The sequence below is a fragment of the Bombina bombina genome, chromosome 8 (genome assembly GCF_027579735.1).
Source record: "Bombina bombina isolate aBomBom1 chromosome 8, aBomBom1.pri, whole genome shotgun sequence".
Lineage (NCBI taxonomy): Eukaryota > Metazoa > Chordata > Amphibia > Anura > Bombinatoridae > Bombina > Bombina bombina.
This window is the reverse complement of record NC_069506.1, coordinates 87,223,683-87,240,827: the sequence shown is the minus strand read 5'-3', so window position 1 is coordinate 87,240,827 and position 17,145 is coordinate 87,223,683. Positions and strand designations below refer to the sequence as shown.

The following is a 17,145-nucleotide window of genomic DNA, read 5'->3' as shown; positions in this document are numbered from 1 at the left end:
TGTCTCTACTGCGCATGACAGCTTCGGACAAACACACTTGGCCTTTTGTTATATAGCATATGAATAGGTATATACAAAAAAACATCAAACATTTACCCCTATGCATACACATACATAAAAATACCAAGAGAACGAAGAAAAATTGATAATAGGGGGTACATTTATTAAATGGCGAGCAGACATGATTTGCTATAGCGAATCATGTCCTCTCGACATTGCTAAATGCCAACAGCGTAATAATCACTAGTGAAATGCTTGTGCAATGCCGCCCCCTGCTCACCCGTGGCCAATTGGCTGCTAGAAGGTGTTGTCAATCAACCTGATATCGTATCGAGATGATTTCAGTCCAGGATGATTTCAGTCTTACGACCGCTGCTTCTTAACTTACGTTTCAGGCGGACCTGAAACTCTCTGCGTAGAATGCAGTATCCGCTGCATAATAAATCTGCCCCTAGGAGTAAATTAGAAATTTGTTTAAAATTGCATGCTCTATATCTGAACCATGAAAGAAAAAATGTGAATTCTGTATCCTTTTAACTTAGCCCACCAAGACAGCTCAATGAAAAGGGGTTACTATGTATTGAATCTAACAATAAAATTCAAACACACACACTCACAGCGGCATATACATTTAAATTTCAAGCATACCATTCTTGACCTTATTAATAAATTTCAATTCTAACAAAAGTTACTGCAGTGAGTGCATGTCTGCAGTTTATAATGTTTATTTTAACACCTATTAGAACATATATGCATTCCATGTTCATTACATAAGTCATCTTAAATTGAAAATCTTTACTATTTTTTTATACTTTTTGTTTCAGTGCAAATTGAGCTTCCACCAACCATGACCATCAAAAAGGGACTCAACAGCTGTTACACTGCTGTACAAATGCACTTACACTGGGGTGGCCTTGATTTAGAAACAAGTGGCTCAGAGCACACAATTGATGGGATGAGATACATAGCTGAAGTAAGTATTGTAATTTGTATATCATCCTTTTTCTTGTTCCATCTGTATTTTTTCACTAACATGCCATGTCCTGTCTTCACAGCTTCATGTTGTCCATTATAACTCAGATAAATACAAAAGCTTTGATGAAGCCAAGGACAAACCTGACGGCCTGTCAGTACTTGCGTTCCTATATGTGGTAAGAAACTTAAGGGTACCAGACAGTTATCTTTTATTCACAATAAAAATCTGAATACCAAATCCACTTTAACAGTGTTTTTGGTAGGGCCTGATATTCAAAATCTCTCTGCTCAGGTGAGATATTTTTAAATAATACTCCAGCCATGCGAGATCTCTAGTGACATTTTCAAAAGGCAGATTTTACTATAGTTCTCCAAGGGGCATTGCCTGTATTTCTGTATCTGAAGGAGAGACTAACCCAGTGCAATATACAATTGCATAACATGAGAGTTCTGCTGCGTTTGCACTTTGTGCTTTGTATGTATTTTATATCACTTCACACATCAGATTAACTTTTATTACATTTAAACTTTGCACTTTCTATTTTGTATTTTATTTTGCATACAGCAGTGTTTTTAGGGTTGTAATTTTACAAATTCTGATTCTGCTTTCACAGTTTCTGTGTAACTTATGGTCATGCTATGGATAATTATGTGTATATTTTAAGAATTACATTGCACTTTGCATTATTTCTATTTAAAGGGACATAAACCAAGTTGGGATTGAGACAAAATAATATAATATGTACTTTAATTACTTACCTGCTAATTTATACTGCAGTGCCTTGCCATTAACCCTTTCTTTTTAGTTTCTGAATTGTAAAGTTCTAACTTCCCTCACACAATTCCTTTTATGGCTGTATCTATGTTTATTGTTCTTTTGGTAAAATGCAAAAGTGAATAGGGGTTATCTGCTGGAGCATGCCTAGAAGCTGTGAACTCAGTTGAAATACAATGCCTGTGTCTAAACACTGATAAGAGGGTGGAGTTAACTGCTCCAGGCAGTTTAGCTATGTAATTCATTTTGCTTATTTTTGAAAATGATTTTAAAATACTTGCCAGCAAATTTTAAACATTTTTTTTTTATGCAAACTATTTTAAATTAATTAGCCCTTTTAGGATATGCACAGATCTTAACCTGTTTTATGGCACTTTAAATTGAAATTAAAAAAATGTCAGTCCCCAAGAGAGCTTCATTACTTTCTATGGGCCAGATAATCAAACATTCTCTAGTTGGAGATAGATTATAAAGAAGACTTCACAAGGGCTGAACTGACAACATTTTCTAAGAAAAGGGGTGGAACCTGGAAGTCCCAGAATAATAAGAGATGCCATCCATAGAAAGTAATAAAGCTCTCTGGGATACAAATTTTCACATGGGAGAGAGTAGGTAACTAGAGAACCCCTGGGCAGGGCTGGACTGGGAAATCAGACCAGCCCTGGAAATGTTGGAAGACTCCACTCTTGGCCCCAGTCTCCCATTGCTCCACTTTCACCCCCCCCCCCAGGGCCTCTGCCTAGAGCAAATGCCTATGGTCACTTTTATGCTGTCACAGGCCCCCACACCCTCTCTGGAGCAGAGTGGCCTTGAAGAAATGTTCTACGCATAAGCACAATGCTTGCTCCGTGGCCTCCCTGACCAAGGACTTTTCCCGGCGAGCTGGTGAGCCACCGTCTCTGTAGGGCCACATCCTTGGTCAGAGAGATCATGGAGCAATCAGGCACTGCCCTGGGGCTTATATAAAGGCTCAGTTTGCAGGAATTACAAATTAAACTGACATTTTTTAACTACAATTTAACTTGCCTATATTTTAATATATATTACTTTTCTTTTAGTTAAAATAAGTGTATTGTTTTAACAAACTTCACCTGCATACAGCTGACAACCTAAATCTGTGAGACCAGCTTGTGTAAACTGCTTAAAACATTTCACAAGATTGGCAAGAGAGCTTCAGACATACCCTTGTTAAGCCCAGGGAACTGCCCTGTCCCGCCCACTTTATGAAATCAGTTTTAGTTTGCAATGCAGCAAATACAAGATGGAATGTAATTTGTAAAAGCTACACAGAAATATACAAATTATGATCCTAATTTGTTAAAGTAACACATAAACTTTCAAAACATAATCAGAATTTGCAAAATCACTGCTAAAGCTAAATCTAAACATATGAAACTATAAATGAGAAACTCAGTCCATTGGTCTGTCGAGATTTTCAAAGCAAAGGGGAGGGCAATGTCTCTCTCATAGAAGTCAAAGGGAGCATTGCCGCTCGTCTGCATTTTGCTGCGACTGGGGGTTCTATTTGATGTGGGCCTACACGGCGCAGTCATTTGTGCTCACTGAAACAAAAAAAATAGTTTCAGTGTAGACACACTCCAAATATGGCCTGTGGAACCTAAGTTGTACTACACCAACGCTAACTATCGATGGTGAAGTAGTCTCGACAGCTGATAGCTGGCAAGAAAAATATGGCCGCTACCCTCCTCGCAACCTGCACTTTGCTGATTCGAACATATTGCACTGGTGTCGATATGTCCTATTCAAAGTGCAGCCTACTCCCACTAGCACACCCCGCTAACTCCCCCTGAATGCCTATACCTACGTCACATCTAACCTACAGTCCCCCTGATATTCCTCACTACCTCCCTCCAACCACCTACTTCAACTTCAGAGCTAACCTAAATTACCCGTGCACCGCACAGCTAACTCCCCCTGACCGCCTTCACCTACGTCACGCCTAAGCTCAAACCCCTGGAATGCCCCAGCTAACTCCCAAATACTGCCAACAATACCTGACTATAATAAACTATACTAAATAGTAAAGCTCCCTATTATAACTATAGAAGCTATGTTGCTAAAATTATAAACAATGTTTAAATGATGTGTCACAACTGCTGGAGTGCCAGCAAAACCTCGCCACCCTAGCTGTGCTCCTGGAACTGAGCACCAGACCAGATTTGAGCCCCGGTCCAGTGCATCTTAAAAGGGGTGCCAATTAGCTGGGTGCAGGGGATTATTATTATCAGGTATTTGTAGAGGACCAACAGATTCCACAGCTCTATAAACATAGGCAGTATACAAGGAAACATTTATAGGGGGTGAAATGGGCAGAGGTCTCTGCCGAGAGTTGCACTGTTGTTATCAGCTCTTATGCAGGGGATCTACAAACAGCTGGGCTCATAGGCTTACATGCTAAGGGGTTTGAGGGGATAGCAGTGGAGTAAGGAAAGGTTAGTGTAGGTTGTATGCACCACTGAATAGTAAGTCTTTAGGGAGCACTTGAAGCATTCAAAACTAGGGGAGAGTCTTGTGGAGTGAGGCAGAGAGTTCTACAAGATGGGAGCCAGTCTGGAGAAGTTTTGTAAACAGGAATGTGAGGCTGTAACAAGAGAGGAGGAGAGTAAGAGATCATGGGCAGAGCGAAGGGGTCGGGAGGGAGAGTATCTTGAGACAAGGTCTGAGATGTAGGGGAGAGCAGTGCAGTTGAGGGCTTTGTTTGCCAGAGTGAGAATTTTGTGTTTAAGCCTGGAGGCAAGAGGAAGCCAGTGAAGGGATTGACAGAAAGGTGCAGCAGATAAAGAGCGACATGCAAGGAAGTTGAGTCTGGCAGAGGCGTTCATTATGGATTGTAAAGGAGCTAGGTGGCAGCTAGGGTGACCAGAGAGGATGCAGTAATCGAGGCAGGAAAGGATGAGAGAGTGGATTAGAATCTTAGTTGTGTCTTGGGAAAGGAAATGTCTAATTTTAGAGATGTTTTTAAGGTGGAAGCAGCAGGCTTTAGCCAAGGACTGAATGTGAGGAGTGAAAGAAAGATCTGAGTCAAGTGTGACTCCAAGACATCGAGCATGTGGTGTAGGGGTAATGATGGAGTTATAAACAGTTATAGAGAAGTTGGGGGTGGAGATTTTTGAAGAAGGGGGGAAAATAAGGAGCTCAGTTTTGGAGGGATTTAGCTTAAGGTAGTGAGAGGACATCCAAGATGAGATATGAGAAAAACAGTTAGTTATACGGGTTAGCAAGGAAAAAGATTGGTCTGGTGCAGAGAGGTAGATTTGGGTGTCATTGGCATACAAATGGTATTGAAACCCATGGGACTTTATTAAGGTACCTAAAGATAATGTGTAGATTGAGAAGAGAAGGGGACCAAGGACAGATCCTTGCGGATGCCCCAGAGAGCGCTACACTAAAGGTACGGTTAGACAGATAGGAAGAGAACTACGAGAGAGCTGTGTTGCAAATGCCGAAGGATTGGAGGATTTGGAGCAAAAGAGGGTGGTCGACCAAACAGATCAAGGAGGGTAAGCAGAGAGAAGTGGCCTTTGGATTTTGCTGTAAGTAGGTTATTGGTAACCATAACAATTGTCTCAGTGGAGTGGTGGGGGTGAAATCTAGATTGTAGGGGCTGAGAGAAGCTTTTTTGAGGATAGGCGTGACCAGTGCGTGTTTAAGAGATGAGGGAAATATACCAGTGCTGAGGGAGAGGTTGAAGATGTGTGTGAGTATAAGGGTAAGGGGAGAAGAGAGGACGGGGAGTAGCTGTGAGGGGATGGGGTCAAGGGGACAGCTAGTGAGGTGAGAGGATAGTATAAAGGCAGAAAATTCATCCTCTGTAACAGGGGCAAAAGAGATAAATTTATGGCTATGTGGGTTTTGAATGATAGTGAGGTTTTGAGGGGGTTTGAGACCGGTAGCATGTTGAGAGCTGATTTAATTTCTGATGGAGTCTATTTTGTTTTTGAAGTAGCTGGCAAAATCTTGAGCTGAGAGAGAAGTTGTAGTAGGAGGTGGGGGTGGGTGGGTGGAAAAGAGTATTGAACTTGGAGAACAGACATTTTGGGTTTTAAGAAAGAGTAGAGATAAGAGTGGTGAAGTAATGTTGCTTATATAGATTAAGGGCAGAATAGTAGGAGTTCAAGATGAACTTGTAGTGAAGAAAGTCAACTGAACTTCGAGATTTTCTCCAGTGTCGCTCAGCAGTACGGGAACATCTGCGTAGGTAACGTGTCAGAGGAGTATGCCAGGGCTGAGGATGAGTGTATGATTTCCGAGCTATGGTAGGTGGGGACAGATTGTCAAGGACCGATATAAGGGTGGAGTTATAGTGGCAGATAGATTCATCAGGGCAGGAAAAGGAGGGGATGGAAGAGAGGAGAAGTTCGAGAGAGCTAGCGAGCTGTTTTTGATCTAATGACTTGATGCTTCTGTGAAGTTTGGTCGGAAGAGTAGAAGGAGGGAGAGTTGTAGGGAGGGATGTGATGTTACAAGTGAGGACATGTTGGTAATAAAGAGGAAAAGGGGAGTTTGGGAAGTTTGACATAGTGCATCGATATCTGAAAATCAGATCAAGAAAGGGACCATCTTTGTGAGTGGGAGAGTCAGTCCATTGAGACAGGCCGAAAGAGGAAGTGAGTTGCAGAAGTTGTTTGGCAGAGTAGCAAGTGGGGTTGTCAACAGGGAGTTTGAAGTTGCCAAGAATGAAGGCAGGGGTGTCTGAGGATAGGAAATAAGGTAGCCAGGCAGCAAAGTGATCTAGAAATATAGGGGGCGGTATATGACTGCAACATGTATAGAGAGGGGAGAGAATAAGCTAATCGTGTGTGTTTCGAATTAAGAAAAAGTGAGGGAAGAGAAGGGCTGTATTTGTTTAAAGGTGCAACGAGAGGAAAGTAAAATACCAACACCACCTCCTTGTCTATTATCAGACCTAGGAGTGTGGCTGAAGTGAAGACCTCCATGTGACAGTGCAGCAGCGGAAGCTATGTCTGAAGGAGAGAGCCAGGCTTCTGTGAGAGCCAGAAGATTGAGAGAGTGGGAGATAAAGAGGTCATGGATAGAAGTGAGCTTGTTGCAAACAGAGCGAGAGTACCAGATAGCACAAGTGAAGGGGGAGGAGGCTTTAGATGCAAGGGGAATGAGATTAAGGTTACCAGAGTTTTTTTTTTTAAGTCTATTGAAAGGCACACAGCCTTCCTTTTAGTATATTATCGGCAGTTTGATAAGGCACCTGGGATTCCACTTGTTTGGGGTGCTACTTTCTGGGAGGAATGGGGGACCGGAATAGAAGAATGTTTTTTTTTATTTTGAAGAATAGGCATTTTATTTTAAATGTTATTTTTTAGGATAGGTATTTATAGGTAGACTTTATTATTTTTGGGGGGTTATATGTATCGTAGAGGGGAGGGTCTTGTAATTTTTTTTATTGTTATTTTTTATAAGAGCTGTATTGTCTTTAGGGCAATGCCATACAAAAGGACTCAGCCTACCTACTTGCAGACTATGTTTTATTACCAGTAAACACTGTTTTTGTGCATTTATCTTCTTATATGAAGGCTATGGGACCCTATCCTTATATGAAGGCTATTAGTTACCCTAATTGTAACTTAATTAGCTCTTTTTAGACTCAGATAAGGAATTCTTATATTGAGGTGAATGCATCTGTAAGAAAATGCTAAGCACTGAATTCAGTCAGCGCTTAGCAGAGGTGGCCTCTCCTGACATCTAATTTTTCACAACTTTATTGAAAATTCTTAAATTTTGACTTTTGTGCTTGAGGCTTGCAACTTTTGTGCTTGGGAACACTGTGGCCATTTTTTTCTCGCTCTAAATGTGGTTCTCTTTCTTTGCCTACACCACAAGGGCTTCTACAGCTACATATAGAGCTGTTATGAGGAAAAGTCAACATTTTTTGAGAGTGTTTCTGCAAAATTTTGATCCCTGGAGGGGATGGGTACATCTATAACAAGATCTATTGAGGGGCAATTTTATTAAAGGGGCATTTATTTCTGCCATAGAAATTATGTCTGCCATTTTTAGGTGCAAATACTGTGCTGGTTAATAGAATAATCATTTTGTCTTGTGTGACAACTATATTGTATTAGTTTTACACTTTTGGTTGCTCTAAAAAAAATGCAGTCATTTTATGCATTTTTTTTAATAATTATGGAGTCTAAATTTTTTTATCCCCATTGTTCATTTGTCAGACTCATCAGAGGGCAGATCCACAGATCTTAACCCCATTCAATATTTATGTGTACTTTGCAAAACTGTACCAGTCTGTCGTTAACGAACTATCGGCCAGATTACAAATGTAGTGCAAACGTTTGCATTTGAGTAATAAAGGGGTTTATTGCGAGTGTTTGTGCTTGATTTTGAAATCAGACAATAGAAATAAAGTAAATTCTATGGCCCCTAGTTATCAAGCCGTCAACCTCAAATACGCTGGAATTCCGCAGCGTATTTGTGGCGAGGCTGATTCACCTTAGTTATCAAGCCCTAGACACCGGCAAAAGTAGAATTTTGTGACGTAAGCTTCGATCCGCCGGACTCATTCCGACACAGATCGATGCTTATGTCACTACAGATGTTCCGCACACAAGTTCTGAACAATCTGACTACTTTTGCTAGTTATCAAAAAACTAGCAGGTACGCTCGGCACTTTTCCAGCCCAGCGTACCTGGTTTTCAAACCGCCGCCCTGGAGGTGGCGGATCCCATAGGAATCAATGGAAGTCTGACCATAGCGAAAGTTCATGTTCGCTGCTGCCAGACATCCCATTGATCCACCTAACACCCTAACATGTACCCCGAGTCTAAACACCCCTAATCTGTCCCCCCTACACCGCTGCAACTAAATAAAGTGTTTACCCCCTAGACAGCCGCTCCCGGAGCCTACCGCAAGCTATAATAAATATGTTAACCCCTAAACCGCCGCTCCCGGTCCCCGCCGCAACTATAATATATGTATTAACCCATAAAACGCCGCTCCTGGACCCCGCCGCCACCTACATTATACCTATTAACCCCTATCCTGCCCCCCTACACCGCCGCCACTGTAATAAATTTATTAACCCCTATCCTGCCCCCCCTACACCGCCGCCACTGTAATAAATTTATTAACCCCTATCCTGCCCCCCCTACACCGCCGCCCCTGTAATAAAATTATTAACCCCCAAACCTAAGTCTAACACTAACCCTAACACCCCCTAACTTAAATATTAATTAAATAAATCTAAATAATATTTCTCTTATTAACTAACGGCTAGATTTAGAGTTCTGCGGCCAAAGGTGTGCGTTAGCTACTCATGCTTTTTTTCTCCCGCACCTTTTAAATACCGCTGGTATTTAGAGTTCACAGAAGGGCTGCGTTAGGCTCCAAAAAGGGAGCGTAGAGCATATTTACAGCCACTGCAACTCTAAATACCAGCGTTGCTTACGGACGCGGCCAGCTTCAAAAACGTGCTTGTGCACGATTCCCCCATAGGAAACGATGGGGCTGTTGGAGCTGAAAAAAAACCTAACACCTGCAAAAAAGCAGCATTCAGCTCCTAACGCAGCTACATTGTTTCCTATGGGGAAACACTTCCTAAGTCTGCACCTAACACTCTAACATGTACCCGAGTCTAAACACCCCTAACCTTACACTTATTAACCCCTAATCTGCCGCCCCCGCTATCGCTGACCCCTGCATATTATTATTAACCCCCTAATCTGCCGCTCCGTACACCGCCGCAACCTAAATTATACCTATGTACCCCTAATCTGCTGCCCCTAACATTGCCGACCACTATGTTATATTTATTAACCCCTAATCTGCCGCCCCCGCTATCGCTGACACCTGCATATTATTATTAACCCCTAATCTGCCGCTCCGTACACCGCCGCAACCTAAATTATACCTAATCTGCTGCCCCTAACACCGCCGACCCCAATATTATATTTATTAACCCCTAATCTGCCGCCCCCAACGTCGCCAACAGCCAATAGAATGCAAGCTCAATCTGATTGGCTGATCGGATCAGCCAATCGGATTGAACTTGATTCTGATTGGCTGATTCCATCAGCCAATCAGAATTTTCCTACCTTAATTCCGATTGGCTGATAGAATCCTATCAGCCAATTGGAATTCGAGGGACTCCATCTTGGATGACGTCCCTTAAAGGAACCGTCATTTGTCGGGAAGTCGTCGGTGAAGATGGATGTTCCGCGTCGGCGGGATGAACATGGATCCGGAAGAAAGAAGATTGAAGATGCCGTTGATAGAAGACTTCAGTCGGATCATGGACCTCTTCAGCTCCTGCTTGGATGAAGACTTCAGCCGGATCATGGACATCTTCAGCCCCCCGCTTGGGCTTGGATCAAGACATCGAAGCCAGGACGGATCGGTGTGATACCCGGCGAGGTGAAGATAAGGTAGGAAGATCTTCAGAGGCTTAGGTTTATTTAAGGAGGGTTTGGGTTAGATTAGGGGTATGTGGGTGGTGGGTTGTAATGTTGGGGGAGGGGTATTGTATGTGTTTTTTTTAAAAGGAAAAAGAGCTGAATTCTTTGGGGCATGCCCCGCAAAGGGCCCTTTTCAGGGCTGGTAAGGTAAAAAAGCTTTGAACTTTTTAAATTTAGAATAGGGTAGGGCATTTTTTTATTTTGGGGGGCTTTGTTATTTTATTAGGGGGCTTAGAGTAGGTGTAATTAGTTTAAAATTGTTGTAATATTTTTCTAATGTTTGTAAATATTTTTTTATTTTTTTGTAACTTAGTTCTTTTTTTATTTTTTGTACTTTAGTTAGTTTATTTCATTGTATTTATTTGTAGATATTGTATTTAATTAATTTATTGATAGTGTAGTGTTAGGTTTAATTGTAGATAATTGTAGGTATTGTATTTAATTAATTTATTGATAGTGTAGTGTTAGGTTTAATTGTAATTTAGGTTAGGATTTATTTTACAGGTAATTTTGTAATTATTTTAACTAGGTAGCTATTAAATAGTTATTAACTATTTAATAGCTATTGTACCTGGTTAATATAATTACAAAGTTGCCTGTAAAATAAATATTAATCCTAAAATAGCTACAATATAATTATAATTTATATTGTAGCTATATTAGGGTTTATTTTACAGGTAAGTATTTAGCTTTAAATAGGAATAATTTATTTAATAATAGTTAATTTATTTTGTTAGATTTAAATTATATTTAATTTAGGGGAGTGTTAGGGTTAGGGTTAGAATTAGCTTTAGGGGTTAATACATTTATTATAGTAGCGGTGAGATCCGGTCGGCAGATTAGGGGTTAATAATTGTAGGTAAGTGGAGGCGGCGTTGGGGGCGGCAGATTAGGGGTTAATAAATATAAATATAATATAGGGGTCGGCGGTGTTAGGGGCAGCAGATTAGGGGTACATAGGGATAACGTAGCTGGCAGATTAGGGGTTAAAAAATTTTAATAGAGTGGCGGCGATGTGGGGGGGACCTCCGTTTAGGGGTGTATAGGTAGTTTATGGGTGTTAGTGTACTCTAGAGCACAGTAGTTAAGAGCTTTATAAACCGGCGTTAGCCCAGAAAGCTCTTAACTACTGACTTTTTTCTGCGGCTGGAGTTTTGTCGTTAGATTTCTAACGCTCACTTCAGCCACGACTCTAAATACCGGCGTTAGAAAGATCCCATTGAAAAGATAGGATACGCAAATGGCGTAGGGGGATCTGCGGTATGGAAAAGTCGCGGCTGCAAAGTGAGCGTTAGACCCTTTCCTGACTGACTCCAAATACCAGCGGGCAGTAAAAACCAGCGTTAGGAGCCTCTAACGCTGGTTTTGACGGCTACCGCCCAACTCTAAATCTAGGCCTTAGTTAATCCTATTTAAAACTAAATACTTACCTTTAAAATAAACCCTAATATAGCTACAATATAAATAATAATTTTATTGTAGCTATCTTAGGATTTATTTTTATTTTACAGGCAAATTTCAATTTATTTTAACTAGGTACAATAGCTATTAAATAGTTATTAACTATTTAATAGTTACCTAGTTAAAATAAAGAGAAATTAACCTGTAAAATAAAAACTAACCTAAGTTACAATTACACCTAACACTACACTATACTTTAATAAATTATTCCTATTTAAAACTAAATACTTAACTGTAAAATAAACCCTAAGATAGCTACAATGTAATTAATAATTACATTGTAGCTATTTTAGGATTTATATTTATTTTACAGGTAACTTTGTATTTTTTTAGCTAGTTAGAATAGTTATTAAATAGTTATTAACTATTTAATAACTACCTAGCTAAAAGAAATACAAAATTACCTGTAAAATAAATCCTAACCTAAGTTACAATTAAACCTAACACTACACTATCATTAAATTAATTAAATAAATTACCTACAAATAACTACAATTAAATTAAATTCAATAAACTAACTAAAGTACAAAAAATAAAAAAAGCTAAGTTACAAAAAAATAAAAAAATAAGTTACAAACATTTAAAAAATATTACAACAATTTTAAGCTACTTACACCTAATCTAAGCCCCCTAATAAAATAACAAAGCCCCCCAAAATAAAAAAATTCCCTACCCTATTCTACATTAAAAAGTTACCAGCTCTATTACCTTACCAGCCCTTAAAAGGGCCTTTTGCGGGGCATGCCCCAAAGAAAACAGCTCTTTTGCCTGTAAAATAAAAATACAACCCCCCCAACATTAAAACCCACCACCCACATACCCCTAATCTAACCCAAACTCCCCTTAAATAAACCTAACACTACCCCCCTGAAGATCATCCTACCTTGAGCCGTCTTCAGCCAGCCGACCACCGATGGAACCGAAGAGGAGATCCGGAGCAGCAGAAGTCATCATCCAAGGGGCGCTGAAGAAGTCTTCCATCCGATTGAAGTCAACATCCAGGCGGCACTGAAGAGGTCTTCCATCCGATAGAAGTCTTCATCCATGCAGCGCCTTCAATCTTCATCCATCAGGTGCGGAGCGGAGCCATCTTCAGACGAGCCGCCGCAGAGCCATCCTCTTCTTCCCGACGACTAACGACGAATGAAGGTTCCTTTAAGAGACGTCATCCAAGATGGCATCCCTTCAATTCCGATTGGCTGATAGGATTCTATCAGCCAATCGGAATTAAGGTAGGAAAAATCTGATTGGCTGATTGAATCAGCCAATCAGATTGAAGTTCAATCCGATTGGCTGATCCAATCAGCCAATCAGATTGAGCTCGCATTCTATTGGCTGATCGGGAGCGGCGGTTTAGGGGTTAAACTATTTACTTAGTTGCGGCGGGGTCCGGGATCGGCAGAATAGGGGTTAATAACTTTATTATAGAGGGCGGCGGTATAGGGGGGCAGGATAGGGGTTACTAGGTATAATGTAGGTGGCGGCGGTGTCCGGGAGCGGTGGTTTAGGGGTTAATACATTTATAAGAGTTGCGGCGGTGTCCGGGAGCGGCGGTTTAGGGGTTAATAACTTTATTTAGTTGTGGGGGGCTCCGGGGGCGCCGGTATAGGGGGTAGAACAGTGTAGTTTAGTGTGGGTGCTTAGTGACAGCTTGTCAATAAAGCTGTCAAAAAGCCGAAGAGCAGCGAGATCGGATGAGTGATAACTCTCACAGTCCGCTGCTCTTCGCCCCGTACTTGGTGTGCGGCTTTTTGACAGATTTATTGATAACTTAGGCGAAATTTTTAAGGTCCGCGGCAGCGATGGAAGGCGAGCTTAAGCGGGCTTATTGGGCCGGCGAAGGCAGGTAAAGTAGACACGTTGATAATTAGGCCCCTATATCTAGATATAGAAATCTATACATAGATATAGATATATATTGTACCAAAAAACATCAAATATATGTAGAAATATTTATTATAAATCTGGGTTAAGGCACTTGCATGCGAGTAGGGTATTTTTCCACTTTTTTTGCTCCATTGACTTCTTTGGGGGAATACTTTAACGCGCAAACGATATTCTAAGTTCTGATTTTTGTGCTCATCGTGTTAACTCGTAAGCAAAAACTGTTTACTTACAACTCATAAAAAAGCTTACTTCTTCACATTTAACGCTCGAGCATGAGCATTAATTAGCACTCCACTTTTAATCTGGCTCTATGTAATAGTTGTTTACATCATTTTATGCATGTAAGTTAGCTTTGCTGCAATTTTTCCCAATACAAGTGTGTGTCCTGCTCCAGTATACATTACTCAGGGAGCTTCTACTGATATTACCCCTGAATTTAAGAACAATTTGCCCTCAACTATGGTAGAACTTCTGGCGACTATTCCCAGACTAAGTAAGCGAAAGCGCAAATCTGATGGCAGGGCTACAATGTTTGTTTCAGATATACAGACACCAGAAATTCTCCAGGACTCTGATTCAGAGAGTTCAAAGTCTTCTTCAGTGGAAGATTTGTCTTCTGAGAATAATGGTGAAAAAACTGGAAATCCATGTGCATCTTCTAACAGATTTAAAAAGATGTACTCTATTCCTGAACAAAATATAAAATTATGGGAATCTATTCCCAAGGTTGATGGAGCCATATCAACTTTAGCTGAATGTACCACTATCCCTCTTGAGGATATTACTTTTTTCAGGCATCCAATAGATTGCATATTGGAGTCCTTCTTTAGAAAACTTTTTCTACAAACAGGTCTTCTCCTTCATCCTGCGGTTTCTATTACCTATGTTGCTGGTGCCATTGCTTTATGGTGGGACACGTTATCACAGCTAACTGCTAAAAGATCTTCTGGAGAGGATATTCAGAATTGCAACTAACGCACTTAAAATGAGCAATGCTTTAATTTGTGACACAGTCATGGACATTATCAAGATTTATGTCATGAATATGTCGGTAGCAATCCTAACATGAAGAGCTTTGTGTCTGAAATCTTGGTCTGCTGACATAGTATCAAAGAACAGATTTGTTTCCCTTTCTTTTCAAGGTATAATTCTTTTTGGGAAGGTAAGTAGAAGGTAGCATTGCTCCTAGTCCATGGGGAAACAACAGCAGTCGTGGTCCAATCTCAGCACAGGTTACACTGTAGCAGAATGACGCCTACATGCGCCATGAACACTGGAGCGTGGTGCGCACCAATGAGAGAGTAGAGGCCGAGCCAGCCAAGTCCAAATGAAGAGAAGAAAATGCAGCACTCCTTGAATCCTTGTATTAAAAAACAGTCTTTAATGGAATAAGTTAAAACAAACACTCATAAGACAAAGCATGGACAGAGGGGGAGGAGTCCTTACACATTTTGTGCCGTGCGGCACCCTATCATAGGATATCCCCACATTCCCTGACTCTGCCTTAAATGGTGAATGTATCCAATCACCAATAGGTACCATGGAAACGGACGCCATACTTGCAGGCGAGCAATAAAACCTTAAAAAAATGTCAATACAGCGCAAATATTACCATACCAAGATCTTAGAAATATATATATATGTATAGACAATTGATTTAGCCTCCAAAAAATAAACATTGTACACACTGTGATACGTTAAGAGCTGAGAATATAAATACAATTTTGCTCCTCACATATTAGGGATCTTGATTTTTATGACTAAAGAAAGAGACAACCATTGTTAGTAAGGTTGTTGATACAATTTGGGCGTTAGTCAAGTACTTATTCCCATAATACCAAATATTTCAAACATGTATTATTGAGATATAAACCTTTTCACATTATTACAATAGTTTCACAATTATACCTAACAAACCTTTTGTGTCAATTTTATTATATATGTGTTAATCTGAGACTGGACCAAATCATTGATTTCATGAGTATTTTGCATAAATAAGCCTTTTTACATTACCTATATATGCTTACTCTTTATAAAAGACATAATAAATAAATAAATCATCCTACTCCACAAAATAACTGATGTCCCATTCCTTGTTTAATCCTAATGGTACTCTAGTTTTTAACTTCCAAATCCAATATAATTATTTTCTTGTTAAAATCTTAAATCTATTGCCACCTCTCAAAGGTTGTTTTACAATATCTATGACCTTAACAGAGAACCTGGGTTCATTGGTAACCTGAATCCCATTGAAATGTCTCACTACACTTGATAAAGATTATTTTTGAATCTGGATTAGATTTAAAGGACCAGTCAACACAGTAGATTTGCATAATCAACAAATGTAAGATAACAAGACAATGCAATAAGCACTTAGTCTGAACTTCAAATGAGTATCTGAATCACAGAATTCCCAGGAGGGCTAATTAGGCTAACTTACTGGTGTGATAGCAGGAAAACTCAGGGCAGAAGATTTAAGGGCAGCACTGTGTCTGGGGTAATGCGTGCTAGTGGGTGAGCGGGCTAATTGCAACCGTACTGATATCCTAAAACCAAACCCTCACCTTAGGGAACTTGGGGATACGACCCAAAGGAAGGGAGAAGGAAGTGGGAGGTGACCCACACAGACAAGCTGGGCAGGAGTGGGAAGGTGAGTGGTGGACTCACAGGTGGTACACTTAATGTATTACTTGCTCACACCTTTTTGTAGATTTGGTAGATTAATAGGAATGGGGATGGGAGACAGGCGTTAGTATGAGAAGGGCTTATAAGGAATCACCGTATAATATTCTGCAAATGGAGAGTAGAATTATAACATAAACCAATAAATATATAGACAGAAATATCCTACTCTAGCTGCAAAACAACATAAGTAAAGGTATGGGCCTTGTGTGGCTGACAGAGAATGATTTTATAAAACAGTAGTTACCCCAGATCTCAATTTGGTATACAGTAAGGGTGCACAAGCAGAGAAGTACTGCTGGGGTTAACTTGTAATGTGCTGTAGTGTGGATGAACAGTTCACTCAATATAGGTTGACAGCACTATCAGAATCTCATAGAAGAATGTCTCTGAGCAAGTCACAGTGGTATGGGGCAGTGAAGGAGCAGGGGCCCACTAATGAGCTGCAACCACAGACATAAAAAGCAATCCTGCAGGAAGCAGAAATATTATATAGTACAGTCTCACCCAGAAGTCCATTAGAGTAGGTCAGCAAGGCCCAGCTTAATATGTGGGAAGTTTCTGCACAACACAGGGTCTTCTGATGTTAGCAAAAGACAGAATGTGACTGCCTGAGTTCGGATATGACAAGCCTCCTTTTCAGGCCCCTAGCACCCTCTTCTGTAAAATGCACACCACCTGGTCTCCCTAATGATGGCCTCTACTATTACTTCTTAGGGCCTACCTGAGTAGCCGATGGTAATGTTCGTGGGAGGTGGGGGTGGATGTAGTGTGAGATTCCCAGTCTTATGAGAGGCTATGGCATGAGGGATAAAAAGTTGTGGCCGTCTTCCTATGTCACCCCAGGTCCGGAGTTATGAGAAGGTAGTTGCAAAGGGGTGTAGTGATCTTACCGGACTGCAGGGCCTCCCTGTCCAGTGGAAA

The 17,145-nt window shown here is 40.6% G+C and overlaps 1 protein-coding gene across 1 annotated transcript in view; it reads left to right on the top strand.

Annotated features, from left to right (window-relative positions):
• LOC128638472 (carbonic anhydrase 6) overlaps positions 1-17,145 on the top strand; it is a 565,822-nt gene that overhangs the window by 90,338 nt on the left and 458,339 nt on the right. Inside the window, exons 3-4 of the mRNA XM_053690431.1 lie at positions 825-973; positions 1,056-1,151. Of these exons, the coding sequence (XP_053546406.1) occupies positions 825-973; positions 1,056-1,151 (245 nt within the window). The remainder of the gene's footprint in view (positions 1-824; positions 974-1,055; positions 1,152-17,145) is intronic.